General features: G+C 41.1%; 1 protein-coding gene across 1 annotated transcript in view; it reads left to right on the plus strand.

Annotated features, from left to right (window-relative positions):
• Nucleotides 1-24,289, plus strand: part of ITPR2 (inositol 1,4,5-trisphosphate receptor type 2) — a 248,333-nt gene that overhangs the window by 47,576 nt on the left and 176,468 nt on the right. The window contains exons 11-15 of the mRNA XM_066183751.1: nucleotides 562-660; nucleotides 1,542-1,625; nucleotides 2,470-2,616; nucleotides 3,846-3,941; nucleotides 15,738-15,782. Of these exons, the coding sequence (XP_066039848.1) occupies nucleotides 562-660; nucleotides 1,542-1,625; nucleotides 2,470-2,616; nucleotides 3,846-3,941; nucleotides 15,738-15,782 (471 nt within the window). The remainder of the gene's footprint in view (nucleotides 1-561; nucleotides 661-1,541; nucleotides 1,626-2,469; nucleotides 2,617-3,845; nucleotides 3,942-15,737; nucleotides 15,783-24,289) is intronic.

The following is a 24,289-nucleotide window of genomic DNA, read 5'->3' on the forward strand; positions in this document are numbered from 1 at the left end:
TGCAGAGAGAAGGTCTCTCAGCTGTTGTACCTGCTGCCTCTGCTGAGCTGAAACACCATTTGAGCATCAGCAGAGGGGATGGAGTGTGTTCACCTCTTTTGAATTTCCAGTGATTTTGGTGCCTCTCTAGGTTGCAGTTAAGCAGTCTGAATCACAGAACTCCTGAGTCTGTCAGGCCATTTGCCCGCAGATGGTCCACAGAGCTGAGAGCTCATGATTACTTTCTAAGCTTTCTCTGCAATAAAGAAAACTAAATGTAACTTTTGGATGAAGTGAGCTGCTCCTGGAATTTATAGATTCATATCTATTTCATGGTCTGGCGTTTCTGCTGAACCAGGGGACATTCTTGTTGGGAATGCAAGGGTTCATTAGTGGGAAATCTTCAATCCAAGTGATTGCAGATCGTGGGTGAACAGACCTGCTGTGTGACTTGTCTGCAAATAAATTCACTGAGTGACATTCCTAGAGCATGCATTTGAGTAATTTTCTAAATATGCTACATTACTTCGTTTTATTGGATAACTATATAGGTATAAATTGCATTTTATTTCTGACTTCCAGGTTGTGGTGGGAGATAAAGTTGTTCTCATGCCAGTCAATGCAGGACAGCCTCTGCATGCCAGCAACATTGAGCTTCTAGATAACCCTGGCTGCAAAGAGGTGAGTTCAGGGGGGCAGGAGGGGTAACTCCTGATCTGAGATGGTTATAGGAAGGCTGAAAGAATTGGGATTGTTCAGCTTGGAGAAGAGAAGGCTTTGGGGTGACCTCATTGTGGCCTTGCAGTGCCTGAAGGGAGCCCACAGGAAATGGGTCCTTGACAAGGGCCTGGAGTGACAGGACAAGGGGGAATGGCTTCACACTGACAGGAGCAGGTTTAGATTGCATATAAGGAAGAAATTCTTCCCTGTGAGCATGGTGAGGCCCTGGCACAGGTTGCCCAGAGCAGCCGTGGCTGCCCCATCCCTGGCAGTGTCCAAGGCTGGGATGGATGTGGCTCTGAGCAATCTAGGGTAGTGGAAATTGTCCCTGCCCATGGCAGGGGGTTGGCCCTGGATGATATTTACATCCCTTCCAGCCCAGGCCATTGTGTGATTCTGTGTTCTTTACTGCTAACTAGAAATCACCATGAGCCCACCATGGGCTCAAAGCCAGCATTAAAAACTGGTTCCAGCTTAGTCTCAAAAACCCAAGATGAAATATTCTCACTGCAGTGCCCTGTCACTGAAAACTGTGAGGTTTCCTTGAGTATCTCAAACTTTGGCTGATGTGAGAGTAAATCCTCATTCAGCATCTCTTTAGGATGTTCTTGGTAGGCTGTCAGCAAACAGAGCAGCATTTGCCCACCCGGTCTTCAACATTACAATCGTTAACACCTGAGAGCTTCAGGACCAGTGTCAGGAACTGTGCAGATATGTAGCTAAGCCATGTCCCCTGCAATCCTGGATGCGGTGTGGTCTTTCAGAAGAATGGAATGTCTCAAAAAGAATTAACATCCCCTAATACTATAACTGTGTCTTTTTTTTTTTTTTTCCCCCTATAGGTAAATGCTGTCAATTGTAACACAAGCTGGAAAATAACTTTGTTCATGAAATTCAGTAGTTACCGAGATGATGTCCTGAAAGGAGTAAGTATGATTTTTAAATTGCTTTTTGAATCCAAGAAGTCTTACTGTATTTGACTGTAGAGAAATATTACCTGGTGAATAAAAGAAGAAATGAGGACTTTATGGAGATCTTCGAAGTGGTATTACAGGCTTATAGCTGACAATAGCTGTAATAAGACAATATAGCTTCACATGCTGAGGTATTGCACAGTTTCATGCCTGTAGATTAATCTCTGAGAAAATTTACATTTTCTTTTAAAGATAAGTGTAATTTGTACTAACATGTACCTTAATAAATCATTATCAACTGGCTATTTTTCAGTAGGTGTCAAGGTACCAGCAGTTTTGGAAGAAGAATTGGAAAGAGAAAGTGGTATATTTGTGTAGACCCATTTAAGGATGGTGTGTCAAGTCTTGGGGAGAGGCAGGAGGAAATAAAAATAATTCCAGCAGAAGAAATAGAGAGAGGGCATTGGTGTTGATTGTAGAGTAGAAGAGATAAGGTAATAAAATACAATTTTCGAAAAATCTCTTCACTTCCCTTAAATAATAAGAGAGATTAGAAATGAAAAAATCAATTTAGTAAAGATAACTAGAATTAAAAATCACCTTTTTGCCCACTGGTCATCGTGGTGCTTTCCCAAAAGGCCATGGGTTTCCTGCAGGACTGAATTATCCCATCTGATTTCCAGACTTGGTGCTAGGATTGAATGCTCTTCACTTGGTACCTGCTCCAGCAATAGGAAACTCAGAAGTATTTTCTTCTTATCAGCTCTACTGGCATCACTGGAGCTGTTACAAATAGAAACTGAGTCTGGTGGCTTTGCCTACCACTTAACAGTGCTTTTTTTTTGTATTTCTTTAGGGAGATGTTGTGAGGCTGTTTCATGCAGAGCAAGAGAAGTTTCTGACCTGTGATGAATATGAGAAGAAACAACACATTTTCCTCCGCACTACATTACGTCAGTCAGCCACTTCTGCAACAAGTTCTAAAGCCCTGTGGGAAATAGAGGTATTTTTTTTCTTCATTTTATAAATATTTTAGGACCTGAAGGCCATGGTTCAGTAAAAAACTTCATCACAACATGAGTCATTCATAGGCTCCTGATATCATCACACACCTCCCTGTAACTATTATTATTTCAAGAAGCGGTTTGTGTAGGATGAACCCTGAAGAGCTGCTTTATTGCTCTGTGTGTGTGGAGAGAGGAGGCTTTCTTACTATATTTACCTGCACTAAAATGAGGAAGACTCAAATTTGAAATTCAGACTTGACGTAAATGGTGTGATTTTATCAAAGCCAATCAAAGGACACTCACCTCTCCTGAGTTTTGAGTGTTTACGTTTAACTTCATGTGCAGTATAAAAAATGGAAATCCATGGCTGACAGGAAATCTCCCAAGCATCACACAACACATCAACATTTGTTTAAAGTTAACCTGAATAAAGGTGGTGTTGTGAATGGGGGTGATATTGAGAAGGCAGCTAGCAAACATTTTTGTTCAGCTAAGAAACATTGGAAATCGGTAGGTCTCAAATCCTTGCTATTACAATAATGTAACTCCTATACCCAAAAGTTCTTGGGGGATGAACAAACTTTGTGCCTTTAGAACAGAGTCCTCAGAAAAATGGTTGATTTTTGTCTGGGTGAGGATTGTCTGGAGAAGAGTGTATTGCACTTGTACTTACTGGAGATTCCTCCTTAAAGGAGATAGGCACTGCTAGATTTGAAGAAATCAAATAACCTACAGCTCAGTCAAAGGATTAAAGAAATAACATGGGATATTTCAGATGGTATGAGGATATATCACTTGAATGAAAGTTTTTCAGAAGCCCCTAGTATTGTAAAAAATAGAGCTGGTATAATTGGTAAAATAATGTGAACTGGTTTGAATTTTGCTTTTAAGTGGTGCCTAGTAGTGTAGAACAGCTCTCCTTACTTTCTTGAGCTGCAGATTCACACCATGTCACTTAAAAGCAAAATTTGGCTCATCATGTTTGCAGGGAATAGATTAATGAAAGCATGGAAAGTAATAGAAGGAGTATTTCCTGGCACTTGGCAAAAAGTAATGTAAGTAGTTTTTTATCTGTGGTGAGCTTTGTGTAAGCACAGAATTCCTCTCTTTGGCAGGCTGTAATGATGTAGTTTGCATGTTTTTGTTAGGAGTGAGCTGCAGGAAATGTCAGTAATCTGAAGTATGATCTTGAGGAGCATGATTAAAACCTAAATTCTTCTTTTAGGTTGTCCATCATGATCCTTGCCGGGGAGGGGCAGGACAGTGGAACAGCTTGTTTAGATTTAAGCATTTGGCAACTGGAAACTACTTGGCTGCAGAGGTAAGAATGCCAATTAAACAAGTGTCTGTGTGCTGCCTAACCAGGTCCTGCTGGTTCAGAACTGCTGTAGCAAAGATCCCACACTGGGCCCCTGCTGGGTCATTCTGTATTGCTGCACTCAGGTATTGCAGGGCAAACACCGCTGTTAAATATCTACATTTACACTGAAAATCCTTGGGTTCATTTATCTCTCTGCTCCTGTTTGCCCTTGGTTTTTGGAGTGGTGCTGGGACTGTGTGTTGGTGTCATATTGAGTTCATTTTGATTATATAGGCTACAGGGTTCTGCTATTGCACTCTTGCCTTTTGACTAAAAGAAGGGCCTGAGGAAGTCTCTGCCCCTTCAGATGGAATGGAAGGTCCCAGAGGAGAAGGAAGATCGTGCAACTTGTCTGGTTACTATCTGGTACTTTGTATTAAGGCAAAAGAGTATTGTGACTCCCCAAAAGAGCAGCTTAATATCTTTTAAGACTCCTTAAAAATAAAATATGGCTCTTGACAAGCTGGAATACAGCAGATAATATGAAGTGTATGAAATGGTACAGCCTTGGATATTTTAATGGTTGCAAGAAGCTGTTAACTTTCTGAGTCATATCTAATCCATATCCAGAGGTCTGTGTCCAAATTTTGCCAATAGAGTGAAAAGCAAAGGTTTTCCCCACTGATTTAGTTAGGATTGCTTATTTTAACTTATGCTTTGAAGTATAAGTGCAAAAATTTACTACAAGAACAAAGTTATAAATCACTATATCTCAGGGAACCCCTGAAAAAAGGCTTGGTCTCACTGAGTTGAGTTAGATATACAGCGGTGCAACTTCTGTATGCAGACAACTCCTTAGTATTCCCAGGGTGCTGCTTTCATTTTCCAGCTCCTGTAACTGCCTGGACTGAATTCAGAGGAAGAACAAACAGGAGCTATCAAACCTTCATTTATTTCTAATTATGTCAAGGCCATTATCAAAACATAAACAGTGGACTGCTAATAATAGCTAATTTTCAAGAGACAACCAGTACTCCCACCTGACAGTGGGAGTATTTTCCTTTCTGCTTACAGTGAGGGATGCTCCCAGTAGGAAGATTTTACTAGCTGAGCTTATGTAGAGTCAGTAAAGGCACTAAGCATACTGATGGGCTTCCTTCTTCCACCAGGTGATCTGTCTGGGGGATTTTTAGGTGAAAAATCTTCAGGTGAAGAGGTGCCAACCTGCACTGAATGTCAGACCTGAGCTTAAGTCCTTTCTAGCTCTGGAAAGGAACTCCCCATGAGGCAGACTTGTAATATGGAGAATGTAACTGGCAACAGTGGAGTGAGAGCTGGAGGAGCTTTTGGGTTGAACAGAGGTGATATGCTGGGACTGGAGAGCTGCATTAGTGACTGGAGAGCTGCATTAGTGACTGTGTGAGGTGTAAAATACCTGTGCTGGAGATATTAAAGGTACTGCTGTAATAAAACCCTGTGTACTGTATTTTGCACAGTTCATATGTCAGGCACAACATGTCAGCCAGCCAGACACGTCAAAGATTTATGAACAGGCAGGCAGACACCTCGTGTGCGTGACCTAACTTTAAATCGGTTGGGCAAAGCCTACTGAACACTTATCTGTGCTCTGGCAGCACAGGGAGATTACTCATGGTATGGATTATCAACAGCGTCACACATTGCCATGACCTGATTTTGTTTAAGCCGCCATGATAAAGATATCTAGAGTGGAATAAAAAGTACAAACACAAGAAGAAAATTCACAAATCTTTTAAGCATTCTGTTGTTGGCTAATGATGCAATTTCTGTCACAGTTTGAGCTGTTGTAAATCAGGATTCATCACTGTTTATAACTGTCTTTCTTCTTACTTCATCCTTCCTTAAATCAACTTGATGTGTGCCATGGAGGCTTCTGCAGGGGAGTCTTGCATGGGTCAACTCTCAGACAAGGAGCAGAAGTGTCCTTCACTTGAGTGCCTCCCTTTTCTCCTCCCATACCTTGTGTGAGCAGCCTGTGCCTTCTCTTTTCCTTGGAATTGTCCTGTGCCAGATGTACCTGCTCAGTCTAGTTTGGGATTTGGTGGGTCACTACTGAGCTGTGTTGTGAAGGGATGCCCCTGCAGCTGGTTAAGGCCAGGGGATGATCTGTGGGACTAAGAAAATTGAAGATGCTTGCCTCAGAGAGCTAAGGAATTTAAAGCTGATAAAGGTATTTGAATACTACAGTAAGCGAATTAATAATAAAGAAAAGTGAGGCAAAACCGTTGTTTGGTAAAAAAACTCCATAGGTGAGTACTTGTAAATCTAATTGTTACAAACTTGAGAGGATGAAGTCAGGATGTGTAAATCCTAAATTCCACATTCCTTAGAAGGACAATCAGTCATCCAACTTTTGTTACCTTTCAAAGGCCTCTGATATCTCTGACTTCTGACACAATCTCAAGTAGTATTATTCCCTTTAGTCCTCTTTCCACTTGGCATTATTTAGTCTAATTTTAATTACTGTGCTTTGAAGTTCTTTTAAGACCTACTAATACCTTTAAGCAAGCTATATCCTTCTTCCAGACTTTGGGCTGAAGGTGAGCCACCCTAAAAGACCCACTGCTGAAGGAGTCACAGTGGGAGACACTTGGTGATTCCACACACCTGCATTGTCATTTCTCTGCTGCTGTGCACACCCTGGGTCACTCAGAGTATCTCTGTGCTCTCACACCTAAGACACAGGAGGAATATACTGAAGGAAGGGTTTGATGTTTGGTGATAAGATTTGGGACGTTGGAAATCTGGGTACTTGGTAATGATGTCTGACATTAGGAAACCTTAAGCCACAGGCTTAGACATTCCCAAAAAAGTGGAACCAAATACTCAGCTGAAAAATTGGAAAGAGAAATTGTCTTCTTTGGAGACAGCAGGAGTTCTGCTGTTAGTGTCATAAGGGCTTGTTTTCACCCAAAAGAGATGAGCCAGATCTTCAGCAGGAGATTTAGGCACTAAGCCACCAGCTAAGGTTCAGGCTGCTGAGTTTCATTTTCACAACAGAGTTTTATTCTCATCTTCACAGAATCAGCAGTCTTTTAGAAAAAGTTCTGCAGAAGATTCTTTTTATAGGCCTGGTTACAGCAAAATGACCCAAGTTATTTCGAAGCTTTACATTTATAAAGAGAGGCTGTAAGGTTGGGTGAAAACTGGATGTTTTAAAATAACAAAGATTTTCCCAAAAGTCTTTTCAGTGCATGTAGCCCATGTAGAAGGCACCCAAAGCTATCTCTGCGTGTGTGGGAGTGAGCTGCAGTTTGCTCGAACAGCCTTGCAGATGCCGTAGGTTGGGACCACACAGCTGTGCTTTTCTCAGGAGCATACATAACCTTTTCAATACTCTAAATTGCCAAGATAAAAGTCTCTTTGAACTGAGTATCAGCTTATCAATTGTGCTGAACCAAAACATGCACTTTTAATATTCTTCTCCACATGTAGAGCAGCTCTGGTTTTGTGATTTCTAAACTGGGCCATTCATACTGAAACTATTAACTCTTGTTTTATGAGGCTGTTAAACAGATACGTGTGCCCACACACAAGAAATGCAGGATAAGTCTGTCATTTCATATAAAACTTCTCAAGTGGGGCTAAAATAATTGCAAACTATATCTCCATCTATCAAATCACATGCTGGTCTCAGATATTGCAGTAGACAATAGATAAGTCACAGTGCATTGCTTGTGAAATCTTGTGAGCACGTACGTAATCACATTGCAGAATTTGTAAGGAAAAATCTGTGATAATTCTGTTTTACTTACTTGAGTAGATTAGAATTACTAGGTACCCTTGGCCAAAGCATGGCTGCAAATCTGGTGAGGCCTTTAACACGAAATTGTCTCTACTAAACTCAATGCACTAAGGTAAGGCAGGTAAAATGGCAGCCTGAAGGTTCACAATTTGTGCTTCTCCAGACCTGTGGCCATAAACAATTGCTGCTGTGAAAAACTTCTCTGGCTTTCTTAGAGAGTTCTCCTTCCTTTCTCTGTAAGACTGAAAGGGCAGGGTTTAAACTCTAAAATGGATCAGCTCGGGTCAGAGTTTTGTTCTAAACTCTGTTCCTAAAATCCCACATGAAACATCCTTCTAGCTTTAGGATTATTTTAGCACTAAATACTCAGTGGAGTTTCTTTTGAAGGTGGGAATGATTGAATTCAGCTGGGATGAGCAGCACAGGGTTACACACACATGAGATGAAATGACAATTAGATGAATATTAATTGAACAGGAAGTTCAGTCCAACTTGCCAAGGCCATAGTTCAGTGGTGGAGCACTGCAGGAGCAACACAGGCTTCAGAAATGTCCTTTTTCCTCAGGTATAGGATTGTGCAGATGCAAGGTGCTGTCCCAGAGTTGGTGTTGGCGTGGACTCCAGGAAACGGGAAAGGGGGAATAGTCTGTGCTGGAATAGGGTCACTGAGCTAAGGCACCAGAGCACCAGAGTGTTTTGAGTGGGTTAATAGGGACTGCTCAAGTCTTGCAATACTGTCAGCTGATTTTCACCACACTGTGGTGTAAACCACTTGCTGAGAACTCTTGGATCAATGGCCAATAGAAGTTACTCATATTTCTCTTGTTTTTCTTGAATAATTTCTTCCCATATTACCTCACTCTACTTTTCTGTCAAAATTGCCCCAAACTGCCCCTTTCTTTTCAGAGAAGCTTATGTACATCATTCACTTTAAATTGAGAATTGCTATTAAGTTGTGCTTTACCAGTCCACAGTAGGGGATTGGAACTAGAGGATCTTTAAGGTCCCTTCCAAACCAAAACATTTTATGGTTCCATGACTAAAAATAATAGCCTGCCATGTTTTAGATATTGTTATGGTATGCATTTATGCAGATGGACAGGGCCATGCCCTTCACAGTAAACTTAAGCCTGTGGTAATAATCACTTGATTTGGATCATGGTGAAGACAGCTGAGTACATGCTCAAGTGAATATTGAGGGAAAATAATCCCGTCGTGCCTTCTGAACAGTAAAGATTGTCACAGGAATCCCACAAGAATAGAAAGCAAAGCATTTAATGAGATTTTAAGAAAGATTACATAATTGTATGGGTAATACTCAGCATTAGCTAAGATAAAAGAAATGTAGAAGGGAAATCAGTTCTTAAACTTGAGGGTATAAACCAGGATTAAACTTCTGGAACCCTGAAGAAACTGTCTCTATAGTTTTATGGACTTTTCTTCAACTTCCTTAAACTGCTGGAAAATGGAATCCTGCATAGGATGTTTTATTGAGGCATCTGAGATTGATTATTTGAAGTCCATAATTTAGGCCTTTTGTTATCCACGTGTTGGATGTCAGAGATGTTTTTATTTAGGGAGCAACAATGGAACCACTGTTTGCCAGTGTAATTTTTTTTTTTTTTTTTTGGGTGACATGGAAACAAACCTTTGCAGAAGGACTTGTTCATGCCCTGGCCATGCAGAGAAGGAGAACACAGTGTTAAATGCTCTGTGGTTCCTTCTGCCTTCAGAAGAGTGAGACAAGTAACAAAATAAAATAAAACAGGCCCTGTTTAACTGAGATGTGAGCTACCTTTTGCTCAGGAACATTTTGTAAGCTGAAGAAGATGCCAGGAGATGGCAGCATCTACCAAGGCCTTCACACATCTCCTCACAGATTTCATTCCTTGGTGCTATGGGACCTCCTCACCTGGAGATTGCTTCAAAATCTTCCTTTGGGGCCGGTTTTCCCCAGTGTCTCTTCACTAAATGTTAACACAGCATTCTGGTTAATTTCTGTCTGTTTGGCTGGGTGATTAAAGGTTCTCAGAAGAAAAAGGGTTTGCCAAGGTGATAGAGGAACTCAGCACTGGAAGCCTTATTTTAGTTTTCACTGTCTCATAGGAGTGTGGGCTTGTTTTAAAGCTCTATAAGGAGTGAAGGATAATTTACAACTATGCATGAAGAGACAGAAGAGATCCAGAGGGGATCCAGAGGAGGAGGAGGATGGATTACTGATTTACAGAGCCAGCCTGACCTGTTCTGCAGACTTGGATGTGGCTTTTTAAAGTGACAGATCTAGAAGATGTCCATTTAGCAAAACCCAGAGCTAGATTTCTCCAGGGTTTTTAAGAATCTTGAGAACGCAGCTAAATTTCTTGACCTGACTTGTCTTGACTTTGGTGGAATCTGTTAGTGTGCAAATACCTTCATAAATCTGGATCTCAGAGGAAAGTTTTTTCCCCCCATCCAACTAATTTGCAATTGTGACCTGTGAGAATGTTCAGCTTTTTCAGTCCTGCTTGAAGCTGGCTGCATTTGGGCCATGTTTGTACATACACAAGCTTAAGGAATAAGGAAGTACAAAGACATTAATGCAGCATTTATTGTCATTTACTTCTGCTATTAAAAATACATCTTGCATTTTGATGTCTTCCAAAACAGCAAATGTAGACATGTAGGCTGTTCTTAAGTGCATTATTGTTGTTTATTTTTTCAAGATCACTTGAGAAGCTTTTATTCAACTGTATTTTTGCCTCTTTATTTGTGATGCTTGATGGAGGTTTCCAAGACTTCCCTCCTTTTTTTTATTTTATTTATTATTTCTGGGGGTTTGTGTGCCTGTCGTGTTCGGTTGGGTTTTGTTTGTTTGTTTGTTTGTTTTTAAGTAGAAATGTCAGTCATATCTAATTCAATCATCCCTAGCTACTCCTGTGAGGACCACTAAAAGGCATATGGGATATTAATATTTAGAACATCACTCTTGAAGAGATGAGGATGCTTTCTTTTTTACAACACAGGTTGACATGGAGCTGCTGAAGCTCAGGCTAAGGTTATGGCCCAGCATCCAAGTTGCACTAGAGGATCTCTTAGACATTTTTCTTTCTTTTGACTTCCTCTGCAGAATGGGATACGGCTGAGTGGGGCTGAGCACTGGTTTCAGGTTTTCTGCCCTTGATCCCAGTAGAAGAAATGGAATTTCCCAGTTGCCACTCATAACATGGAGCTACCCCAGCTTATGCTGCTTGTGTGAGACCTTTAAATCTGTGCTGTTTAGGCATGGCAAAATGCTGGCCTGCCATTGCTTACACAGCAGCTGGAAATGTTGTCAAGATGATCTTTCTTCTGGTAATGAGGGTGAAAAATCAGGACGGGAAGGTGTTTGGGCTGCTTCTCATCCCTGTTTTTGACTAGCAGGGGGGCCTGAAGCAGACAAAAAGGTTCAGCTTTCCCAATGTTCTCTGGAAACTTGTCTGATCTGCTAAAACACGGCTCATGAGGAAAATAAAATCCTGAAAGAAAAGGCCTTTTAAGATTTTTAAACTTTCCTCGGATGATGATTATCAGGAGCTCTGTGCTGATGCCAAGGAAGGGTGAATGAAGTTATCGAGGTAGAGTTGTAGCCAGTCTTTGTCTGGCAAGTTAATAAGGTGGCAAAAGTCCTTTGAATGCCACTGAAAGTCTTTGAAATTGTGCAAAAGTCCTTTGGATTTATCGAAAGCTAATCAGTGTGACATTAACAAAGAACAAAGCAGGCCTAATGAAGATGAAAGATTTGAAAAGTGGATTATTTTTCTTTTGTCCTGGCTTTTCTTGCTGAAAAACTTGCCCTTGTTGGCTGGGTAACAGTCTGTGTGTTAACAGGCTGGTTATCAAATGAAATGGGGACTGTTTGAATGTGTTGAATTAGATCCTTTTATTCTTTGTCTGTCAGGATTTCCTTCATAAATGCAGGTTTTCACCAAGTCATTAAAATGCTCATTTAGCTGAATTTTGGCAATCTAATTCTTCCCCTGACAAGATGCTTTAAATATCCTTTACCTAGTCAACAAAATTTGATTAAAATCAACATGGGTGTTTCTTTCCCCAAACTCCTCTCTCTCTTTCTTAATTGGGTGTCCAAAAATAGCGTGTTTGGGTACTTTCCATACATTCCTCCAAGAAAACAACATTCAGTAGAAATGTGGAATTTCAAACTTCTTGGATTGGAAAGGATGTTTAACAACATGAAGATGCAAAAGTAAAATTAAAGCCAGGAATAGCCTGTGAGATGATCTGCACAATAGCAGAACCCCAGGAAATTATGCTCTGTGGACTCATGAGGTTTGAACACTTTAAGGTACAACTTTGGGTAGCTTTAATCAGTAGAGATGACAGCCGGGAACTTCTGGTGCTCAGTCTAATGGAATCCGTCTCAGGATTAGTAGGTCACTCGCATTCTCTGAGCACCAAATACCAGAAGTAACTCACAAACACACAGAGATGAAAGTTGTCCTCCTGCTATGCAGACTTTACAGATTTTGTAAAGTCACAGGTGGAATTTCACAGGTGAAAATTCAGGAATGAGATTCCTTGCCCTTCCAAGTAGTTTTAACCAGAAATAATTAAAGACTTGGTCTATACCTCAGTTTTCCATGTGTAAAAGCTGACTTCTGTTATGAGTTCGTCATACATACTCTCTCCTGGGGGCTTTCTGCTGCTCCCAGAGGATGAGGATGTTGATATATGTATGCATTCAGGCATCTAATCTTTTCACATACCATCGTGTACCAAGGCTGAGCCTGAAATCTGTCCAAGAGACACCAATTTCTATATTCAGGAGGACCACCTGCAGCACTGACCCTGACCTTCAGGCTCTCTCAGATACCCTGTGTGGATCACAAGTTGGGGATTTGGCTTCTTGTAGAGGAGTGTGAGTGAATGCTATTTAAATGTCGATTTAAAAGAAGGTATTGCCTTTTCTGTAGTCACAAATCTGTCTCTTAACTCCAGAACTGTCAGTGAAAAACTCTTTTTGTGGTACCTTGTTCTTTCCTGTTCATGAAAGGGTAAAAAAAATGGCTGTACCTGAGTTTGTTGAAAAACAAGCAGAAAGGGATTAAAATTTCTGGATTATTCTTTACTGGAAAAGAAGCTGATGGAGATATACTCTAAAAAAACCCAAACCATATAATGAAGGTATTACAATAAAAATTTATACAATTACACAATAATAAATTATACAATTACACTTAGGTTCTGCAGTTTGCAATATATCATGGTGCATATTGGCTGTATGCACCTTCCAGTGGCATTTTGCAGGAATATTCACTGCTGTATTTCAGCTACAATTCAATAAATTGCAATTTCAAGACATCCAATGACACAAAAAAACTTGAAAACTGTTGAGCTTTATTGAGGTGTATTTTAGCATAGCATTGTTACTTTCTAAACACCTGCAGAACATTTTACTTGATTTCATTAGTAGCAAGATAAAAATATTAATGTTGTTCTTTTCAAGGCTCCTTTTGTTTTGGTGGTTTGTTGAAGAATGTGGAAATGATCTTACATAAATCAGAAAAAGCAATAGATTTTGGAGTGCTGAGACTGTCACTGTGTCCTTAGGTCATTCTGGGCTGGGATATTGAAAGGGACTCAGAACAGGTGTAATATGACACACAGCACCAGATGATTTATGCCCCTTCTACCTGGAGAATGTAGCATGGGATAATAGCTACTGGTCTGTTTTTTAGGAACCCTCAGCACCAACAATCTCAGTCGAAATGAAAATGAAAATGGCAACTTCAGAGCAGAGCTGAAAATGGGGCCATGGACGTCAGCCTGAAAACTGAGTTCCATTGTGTTTATGGTTTAATGTCAGCATCTCAAAAGTTTCTCTTAACAACGTATTCTTGGTTTTATTATTTCTGTAACAGCAGGGCAAGAAAAAGCACCATTAAGGATGTACTTGATTTCTCATCTGAGCCTTCTGTCTCCACCACCCTCACTCTGCAAGTGACCTGTTTTGGAAATTTGAGGGCAGTCTATTCAGTCATTTTTCAAGAAGGCAAGAAGTGTTGAGGGACGGAGAGTCTCCTAATTTCTCCTGTTACTGCTATATATATTATTTTTTTTTTTTAATCACTATGATGTTGAAAGCAAACAGCTGAAGAATATGAGACTTCAGCTCATACTGGGTAGACAACTGTGTTCACTCAAGCCCTTCAATGAATACCTGTGGGATCAAGTCCTCAGTGCCAAGTTCCCTGTGCTGGCTCTAGTGATGTACCTGAGATGACCCAGACTTTTTCTAGCTTGCTTGCAACCAGCAACATCTGAAGGTAGCATGGAAATTTATCTTTTCAGTACCTTCTCTGCACCTGTGCTGGAAGGCCACGGTGTGTACCTGGGACTGAGGGGCACTGCCTGCTAATTTTCTTTCTTCTTTATGGGAGACCAAAGGCAGAGAGCTCAACTTGGCTGCTAAAAATGGGACACTAGGATTATTTTAAGGTGTCAGGTGAACAAATGTCACGCTGAAAGAACTGTGGAAACTTAAGAAGGAACCAAAACTACGTGAAAACAGCTACATATGTGTATGAGTTCTAGTTTTTGGGTGTTCATCTCTTATTCCTGTTGCTGTATGAGTGACTTGGAGTTGGGGGACTACGACAATGTCAGAGAGGAGCAAAATGCAAGATTTGAGACAGGTGTCAGCACAGGGAGGAAAGCATGCTCTCTAAATTAGGTTTGCAAGGGTAACACGGTGGCTAATGCAAAAAATGAAATGGAGACAGAATAAACCTTTGTTCATTTCTGTGTTAGCACATCAAGCTGTGACACATAGGGAAGGTATTTTCAGCTCTTTGACAAAGATTTGAAAGTTTTCCCCCTTTCTTCAGGCTCATGTTGTGGAGAGGAATGGTCATTTTGAAGGGTTAAAGAGATATAAAAAATTAATAATTTTTTTAAAATAAAAGCCTTATCAATTTAACAAAATCTTTTCACAACAGTTTTCTGTGTAATGTTAGATGTATGATAATGTGATATTGAAAAATTCCACTGGGAATTTGTGCATCTTGCCCTGTGCAATTCTCTTGTGACTCTTCCACGCTGGTGATGCCAAACTCAAGCCAAGAAAATGACAATACTCATCTGTAAGATGTATACACACTGTAATTGCCTAAGAACAAAATTGTTTTATGTAACTCATAATCTCAGTTCCGCATTTTCAGTGCTTTGATGGCATATCCTATGTCAGGGATTATTGGTAAATATTGATGCACAATGGTTTCTTCATGTAAATCAAATCTCGAAAGGTTTCATGCGCAGCCAGTGAGTGGGTGTGTGTGTTTTTGTTTGTTTGTGAATATATCTGCCTACATAATCCCTTATCTTATAGGCTACATATTTCCCTTGTCAAAAGTACAATGGTATTAAACAGCTGTTAAATAGTAATACTTTAAATTTATTGTTGTATAGCATCTTTCATCCAAGCTTCTCATTTTACTTTAGTATTAATTAATGCTTGGTAATTCTGATATGACATAGAAAATATTATCTCCATTAATAATGCTTGAAACCACAGTGTAATTAAATAATTTTCTCTAATGGCATTGTCACTCCTGTTTCAAAGATGAGTTCATTCTGAGTTCACTGTCTTCTCCTGTAAAATCTCAGTAGACATAGAGAATGTTCGTTTTTTATCTCAGTCTATCTGCCCAGGGTCAATCCTGGAACTGATTGCGTGTGCATGTGTGTGGGTGACTGTAACTGGCTGCATTTAGAATAGTAACTGTACTTTCTTCCTCATCCTTTTTGGGTTTCGTTATTTGAGATTCCTCTTGAGTTAACAAGCTTGATTGCAAGATGCTCTTTCTAGAGGTGAGGACATAGCCAGCCAAGTCAGCCAGAAATTGAAGCAGTAAGTCTTTTACTCTCACACTGCTTCTAAAACTCCACTCTCCTTTTGCAGGGTGGAAACATAACAGAGAACTGAACCAAACCCTCTCCCCCAGTTTTGAAACGTATGAAAGCTATCGAGATAGTATTTGACTTCTTTTCTTTTCCAGCTTAACCCACACTACCCAGAAGGTAATAATGAAGGAAAAGCTTTGGTAAGTGGAATTTATATGTTGCATATAATCTGAGGAATGATGTATCCTTAACCCAGCACATTCTGACATATGGAAGCCCTTCATAGCTTTCCTTTTCCTTACGTGTCCCAGCTGCTGGGATTGTTTTCCATATCCTGTGTAAGACAGGATGCATCTCAGAACTGGCAATTCTGAAACTTTTCCTCCACATTGAGGTAAATGATAAGAAACTTATTCAAATTCTGCATCAGAGTGGCATTAATTGAAGCTGTTGTGCTTGTTATCTGACTGCAGGTATGAAATGTATTCATTCTTCTCTGCTCAGATGTGTTACTTCGTGGCAACAGCCTTTGCCTGGTACAGCATCAAGAGCATTTTAACTAATTCTGACTAATGAGGCAAGGCCAGACATGGAGATTATAGTGTGTGAAAGAAGTGGAGTTAAAACCTTGGGGGAATCTTATTGTTACTAAGTCAACAGATACTCCCCAAAAGAATCATTCTTCCATCAAATTCATGAGATTGCCTTGGAAAGACTGAGATCTTCTTCAAAAAAATTCAATTTAATTTCTTTCTGCTTGCCTTCCGGCTTTTGTTCCTTAGGAGGACACATTTTCAAGTTTTTCTTTGCACAGGGAAGAAATTTTTGATTTTTCATGACATGAAACCCAAGATTCTTACATAATCACATGCCTTGAGGACTGCAATTTTAATAAAAATGGAGACTTTCATAGGAGTTGGCAACATTGGTTTTCCATCTTCACTGATATTTGGCATTAGTGGTGATATTGCAGTAAGAGCTAAACTACCTAGAGAAATGAGAATTCTCTCCTATGAAAGTACAGAAGTTCCACCAGTTGTTTCTTTTTTGTATTGGAATGAAACTTGAGGCCTTTGGAACTTTGGAATGGAAATCAAGATCAGTTCCAGAATTCCCCAGTGAGTAGGTGTTAGGGCCTTGTCACTGAGGATGCAGTCCTGTTGTACCACACTGTACTGTGTAGGCTTTTCCTCTGCAGCCATTTCAGTTCATCTAAATAGTTAAATGTTCCCTGGACTGGATAATGACAAAGGCACAAGAGCAATCTAAGCATGAATGTTAAAGGTGGCTTCACTATCGGTTTGGCTTATTCCTCCTGGTACTGGTTTCAGCTAAAACCCCAGACCAGATAAATCACATTAGAGAAATACTTCCAATAAAAAAGTAATCAAAGCTGGTTGATGATCAAAACTGATGTCTCTGTGGAAATTTTAATTTATGAAGTCAGCACTTTCCTGTGAAAGATGTTTTGTGAAAGAACTTCTAGCAATTTTTGGTAACACCTCCATGTAAATCCAAGCCCACAGGGTCTGTTAGTGTGGTAGAAATCCCTTTGGATCCTTCACCCCTTTATAATCTTGTTGGAAATGCCATGAGTCAGCAATGGCTATTTAAGCCTTGATTCTAGCCTTGAGCAACCAAATAGAGAAACTTCACATCCCCGTGCAGGAATTTCTTTTATGTTACAATGATGCAGTATATTGAATTGTCCCTCAAAAGTAAAAGAATCTTATAACATTTGGAGTTCTTTGAGGCTCAGCTATGTCAGTCTTGTATTCAACAACACATAACCTGGAACACACAGGCTTTCCTTGCTCTGTGGTTATTATCTAGTGTTTCCTCTGCCTGGTCACTGCCTATCTGGCTCACTGCAAAGGCATCTTCTTTCCCATCTTTTTATGCAATTAATTTTGAAATACTGCCCATGAAGTAAATCTGGAGGGGGGAGGTTGAAATGGACCTACCCCAGCAAAATTTGAAGTCTGAGTAGCAGGGAAATGAGGGGTGAATAAATGAGTCCTTGTGGCTGAAGGGCTGAATCTGCACCCTGTGCCCTTGTGGCCAAGAAGGCCAATGGTGTTCTGGGGTGCACTGGGAAGAGCAGTGCCAGCAGGTCAGGGAGTGATCCTGCTCCTCTGCCCAGCCCTGGGAGGCACATCTGGAGAGCTGTGTCCAGTCCTGGGCTCCTCAGCACAGGAGGGACAGGGAGCTCCTGGAGCAGGGCCAGTGGAGGCTGCAGAGATGATTTAGGGGCTGGAGCATCTCTGACAGGGAAAGGCTGAGGGAGCTGGGGCTGTCCAGCCTCGAGAGGAGCCCCAGCTGAGAGGGCCCTCAGCCCTGGGTGTCCCTGTGAGCAGAGAGGGCTCCGAGCAGGGCCCAGGCTCTGCTCTGGGAGGCCCAGCAATGGCACCAGAGGAACGAGCAGGGAGAGGCATGAGGAAAAACTTCTTCCACAGGTTGCTCAGAGAGGGTGTGGAGTCTCTCTCACTGGGGATATTCCAGAACCATCTGGACACAATCCTGTGCCCTGTGCTCTGGGATGGCCCTGCTGGAGAACAGAGATGGGACCAACTGACCCACTGTGTCCCCTTCCAGCCTGACCCATCCTGGGACTTTTTCTTTTCTCTACTAGGCTGTTGGATGAAAGGGTAGCAGCTCCTTCTCTGTTGTCTGGATTTTATAAGCAGCACAGTCATCTGTGCATTCTGTGCCAACCCTGAACTCCTCAGCATGTGCTGGGGCTGCTTGTGCATGTTCACATGGTTTACATGGCCTGATCCCAGTTGCTCAGGCAACTGAATTTTGGGAAGCAGCAACAGGGAAGAGTTTTCCATGATGCAGCAGTGGGCAAAGAGACCAAGGTTCTGCCTAAGCACAACTTTTCTGCCTTGCCTTAAGTGACTCTAGAGTCTGAAAGGGTTTTGGCTCCAGAGAACATAAATATTACTGGAAGTCACCAGGACTTCTGTTCCCAAGCATCAAAGGTACATTTGGATTGAGGTTCATTGCTTCTTTATGAGCTGCTTCTTGACAATCCAGCCAAATTGTCTTGTGAAGCACTGGTTTTAATTCTGGCAAAACTTGGCCTTAGAATGAGTTGATTAATATTCCCACATCTAAGCTCCAGAAGACTTTTTCTTTTTTTAATGGAAAGACCTTTTTTGTGATTTAAGGGTCTTCCCAAAAAAAGTCTTCTTCATCTCTGAAAGTCCAGGAGATTGTAGTGTATCATGTATCAAAATGCAGTGCTCTGTGTTACAGCTCCCTCTAAACCCAAAATTGGTGTTTTTTATGCTGCAAATTACTATGTTTTTTCTAAGGAGAGAAATGTACAGCATCAAGAAGAATGCTACAAACATCAGGGAAATGTCAGGAACAGCTGGGAACCTGGCATTTGTTAGTGCCTTTGTGTTAGAGGCTGACTTTGAATGGTTACCTTATCTCCATTTGTCTGCATTTTCATGAGACCCCTAATTCTAAGCAGTTCCAATCTGCCTTTTATTGTTGAGATTTTTGTTAGGCTTGAGAGTGGTATGCACTTATCTTGTAAAGAAGTTGGGCAATTCTACCATGGGCTGCCATGTGCAATTCGATGTATCTCCTTTGACTTCTGTATATTTATTTTTATGAAATCCCAACATTCTGCAATTCTAACTTTTCCTTCCTGCTGGCAACCCAGGAGATTTATTTTTTCTGATAAACACTGTAAATTAATTTAAAAAAATACCTTCCAGAAACGACATTTATTGAATTATATATTTTACATGATGCAGTTTATACAAGTAGAATAGACAATCTGAAAAACATCGAAAAGAAAAGAGAAAAGAAAAATCATCAGTTTAAAAATGGCAGCTTATATAAAGCCAGCAGTCAGACCACTGGGGAGGCTGGGGGAGAAGGGGAGACACGGATGCTGGCGCATTATTATTATTCTGCAGTTGCACACGGGTCTGAATCAGCTCTGGAAATGCATACATTGTTTCTTACAGAATGTCTCTGGCTCCTAACAACAGGATTGCAACGTGATGTCTCTGCTAAAAATGCAATGACTCACAAATGAGTCAACAGTGAAGGTGTTACAGGAGGCTAACTGCTGTGCTGTCTGCCAGGGCTCCTAGCAGGCAGGAGCAAGGCTGGCCATTCATTTACTCCATTTTCTTCTCATAAATTTTTTTTAAAATAATCTAACCTATGGAGTTCTGCTCACGTTACTGCTCTGTGAAAATGCTGGCTTTGTGAGAGCCTCCTAAACTGGGTTAACATATTGAGATACCACATTGCTCTGGATTTAACAGGCATTTTCAGAACTCTGGCTGCTATTAAATTTAATTTCTGCTGAAATGTGTAGTGCAGCTTAATGTATTCATTCAGGAGCAGGGCATTATCCTTGTCTGTCTCTATGCCACAAGAGGTGTCTTCACCAATTGGAATTGTAGATCGGGTTTCTAAAAGAAAAGGTATTTTAGGTCTGTCATGTTTTTGTATTGCTTTTTGCAGTTGAAATGAAGGCCCTTCTGTAAGCAAAACTCCATGTGAATCTCTTGAATTTTAGGTATGATGCCCAAGTTGGGTTAAATAAGGAAGGTTTGGAATAGGTAGCAATTAGTAGCAAGTTCTATTAAGAGCTGTGAAAAGGGTTATCTGCTGGGCTGTAAGTCTCAAGGAGGACAAAGCTGATTGGACCTGATTATTTTGTCACTGATTTGAGCATGGGATTTGTCTCTCCTTACATTTGTCTTCCACATGGCAAGCAGTATGGCTGTGTTGTTTTTCCTCTTTAAGCTTCTTTTTAAATCATGGTGCACTGTAAATCAGTGGTGGTAGCCCAGGAGTTACAGACTTTGCTTTGGGCCTGGATCAATATTTCCCCTTCTCACCAAAACAGTGTTCTTTCTCACTACTTAGGACTTTTTTTGAATGTTCGGCCTCTGCTTCCCTGGGTGGGTCCCACCTGGAGAAGTGCCCTGGCTGTGTTGTGGGGGTTTGCTGAGCTCCTCTTCCTGGGTGTGATTATTGAGCTTTGCTGCTGCAGAACAAGACTGCGGGCTCACAGCCTTCTGTGCCAGTGCACACTGAGGTTTTCTTAGGCTGAAGGAGCTGACTCTGCTCTTTGTACCACTGATACTTACACTGGCTTCTTTGGAAGGTGTGGGTCCAACTCCTGCCGGGCAGAAGTAGAACTGAATGTGTGTCCCTTTCGTCCTCATGAGTGATTTAACCACTGCACAAGAGCAAAGTGGTTGCACCTTCCTCACCTTGGATATGTGTCTAATGTAACTTGTTGCTAGTTTGTTGTAGTTTGGGACAACCAAAACTATACACATTTTCCTTCCAGGAGTACTATTTAGCAATATCGTTTTACCCACAGTTCTCTATACTCCTGGCATGTAGTTCACCTATTTTTTTGGGTTTTGTTTTTTTATTAAGTCTTGGGAGTGCTTTCCTTGGCTGTCACTGAGCACATTGCCAACATCTCTGAAACTGTTCCGTTGGCTTTCTCTTCACACTACTTTAAGCTGAATTTTCTTCTCTCTGCATTTGAGTTCCTTTACTGTTCTTTTCTTCTTTTCTCTTAATTGAATCCAGTTTTGCTGGCTGCATCTGCTCATATGCCAGTTTCTACCTGAGCAAATGTCATCTTGTTTCCATCTGCTTAGGAATGCAGTGCTTCTACAGAGCTATTGTCTAATTAATTTAAAGTAGCCTAGTATTTTCACTTCTTTCCACATCCTCACATGGACTCATCTGCTGATTCAATAATGGCTGGGTTAAGTGCGGATTCTGACGGCAGCTTACTAAATTTAATTTATCGTGAGAAGCTTTCTGTATGCAAGTGTCTGTGCATTCTCTCTCTCCCACACAGGCATGTGCACGTGCACTGGGACATAAACTGAGACACAGATACAAATCCATGTTTGTTCCTATGTAACGGCAGCATTGCTGTCTCTCATGTACCCCTTGTATGCAACTTGTTTCCAGAGCTGTCAGGTTGGGGGTCACTTCTTGTTAGATTTTTTTTTTTTCCCATGAGTAGTGCTTAACTCCCATAACCCAGGCTGAGTTGTGAGATTCAGATTCTAAAATAATGCTGTAAGGAGAGCTCTGAGGTTTGTGGGGGAGTTCAGCCTGGAACTGCTGTGCAGCTCTCGTGCAGGTCTGATTTTGCTCAGCTAAGCTTAGCATTGCAATCAGCAGTGTTGCAGGCACTGTCTTGCCCTCTGTTGAAGTAGAATTTCTTTTTAGGCTAAAAACAGATCTTGCTCCTATGTCTGCCGCATGCTAAGCCTGGTTGGTGGGATTTATGGCTGGTGAGCCAATTCTGTTGCTCAGCTGAATCTATACAAGTGTTGGGGGTACCAGGGAATGGGCAGGGTTAGCCCCAAACAGCTGGATGAACTTTTCCACAGAGCTAGCGGTTGGTGTGAACTGCTAAAGCATGGGAGATCTGCCTTTGACTCTGCCTCCTGCCAGCTCACCCAGTTTATACACTGGGTTATGTGGTGGGAAATGTCCCTTTGCCCAGCCTGGGTTAGGTGTCCTGTCCATGTTCCCTCCCAGTATGGTTTCATATTTTGGTCTGTGTTTTACCCAGAGCCCCAGGATAAAAAGAAAACCATACAATTATGGAGTGTCTTGCCTTTTTGTATGCCAGTCATTTCAGTTTGGAAATTATAGTGAAGTGGGTAGCTTCTGGGAAACCCTAACTAGATTTAAATGTAAGTTGTGGAAAATATCAAAAAGTTTGGATGCTGTTCTAGACTATCCTGTGCTACTCACCCCTTTACAGACCTCTTGAATTTTAAACTGAATTTCCAGTTTTGTTTTGTTATGAAGTGTAGGAAGTAGTTTTTCATTTAATATTAGACTCTGACTCACGCCTGTTAAGCTCTCAGAAGGATTTTTTTATTGTTTCTGTGCCTTTCTGTGAGTTTGTGTCTCATCACAAGTATGTAAAACAAAAGATGTACAGAAATCACAAAAGCAATTTGCTATTTTCTCAAACCTTGCATATAGGTTAAATTTTTTGTGCATTTTTCTGTAGTATTTTTAGGCATGAGATACAAGAGGATGCGGGGACTGTCAGATGAGTTTACTCTTGTGCAAGTCATACGAGATGGTTACTCTGTCTCAGCAATCCTTCCTCTCAAACACCTGTGCCAATACTCTAATTACTAGAGGAGCCTAAGAAAAATTTCTTTCTGTATTTTTTTTTTCTGCTCTCTTCATCCTTGATAGAAGTCATGGGATGGAAAGCTGGTCTTTTAATGAAAATATGGATGTTTTGGAAGGATTCAAAAAGTGCCTTGAAATGAGTTGATAACTAGCCCTTTCTTCCATAATTTCACTCATGCTTGATTTTGTTGATAATCTCAATTGGAAATATGGATAATCAAAGCTTGGCTCTTGATTATCCCTTACAGTTTGGTTTTAATCAAGTGACTAAAGCAAACCAAGTAAAACCTGACCTTTTATGTAGTACAGCTCTCCCTTAGTGTTGTATTGTAAATCATTATAATTGCATTTCATGCTTCCAGGGTTGGATTTTTTTCTCTTTTGGCTTTTCTCATTCCTCTTCTCCTCTCCCTCTGTGATGTATTTTGTGTATGTGAAGGGCCCTGGGCTGCCAATCTCTTGATTGGTTATCAGTCTTTTGTAAGATGTGTAACTCAGCACCACAGAGGAGCAGCTTTTACTCACACCGGTAATTCTGTTGGTTACTGCATGGATATGGGCACAGATTCTGAATGATTCCTTCAAGCCAAGAAATGCTCTCAGCAACAGGAAAGGTGGCATTTAGAGTCTGTAGGCAAAGGTGGTATGTAGGTGATTAAAGATACGAGGATGGTGCTGCAGGGTCACAAAATTCCCATGGACTCTCAGCAGGTGGTGGGAGGAAGATCCCACCTTAGCTCATGTGCCTTGTTTGATTAACTCTGTCCTTCAAAGGGAACAAATCCTGCCCTTTCAGGGGGTAAAATCAGACCTGGGTTGGACCCAGCCTCATGTGCGTTATCAGCCTGTGCTGAGATTTGTGATACAATCCAGCTGGGGCTTTGCCTGTCCCCCTTCCCATGACAAGCTGGTCCTAATGGTGCAGATGTTCTGACTCTTGCTGTTTGGAGAGTGTCCACAGGACAAGAGGAAATAGCCTCAAGCTGCTCCAGGGGAAGTTCAGGTTGGGCATCAGGAATAATTTCTTCTTGGAAAGGTTTGACAGGCATTGGAAGGAGCTGCCCAAGGAGGTGATGGAGTCCCTAATCCCTGGAGGTGTTCAGAAAACAACTGGACATGGCTCAAGTTTAGTTGACAAGGTGGAGATTGGTCAAAGGCTGGACTCAATGATCTTGGAGGTCTTTTCCAACCTAAATGGTTGTGTGATTCTCTGAAAGTGTGCTGCTCTGATTCTACCATCTGAAAGGAAAAAGCCATCAAACTTACATAAAACAACAATGGATTTAGGCAAATTGCTTACTTTTTAAATCCCCTCTTTGTCTTTTTTTTAAAAAAAATCAATCTAATTTTCATTAATTCTGTTCTTTCAAACATGGCCCTTTCCAGACCAGCACTGTGTAATTCCATCAACTGGGAGTGAGGGGTTTGCAACTACTGCATGTTTTTTGAAGTTGTAGGTGTCAAATAAAGCTTATCCAGTGCTGCAGTGCCTCTGTAGCTCGTGGCCTGCTGTTGTTCTAATGACTGCCTGAGA

This window comes from Chamaea fasciata, unplaced genomic scaffold (genome assembly GCF_029207755.1).
Source record: "Chamaea fasciata isolate MVZ Bird 193981 ecotype frontalis unplaced genomic scaffold, bChaFas1.0.hap1 SCAF_5, whole genome shotgun sequence".
Taxonomy (NCBI): Eukaryota; Metazoa; Chordata; class Aves; order Passeriformes; family Sylviidae; genus Chamaea; species Chamaea fasciata.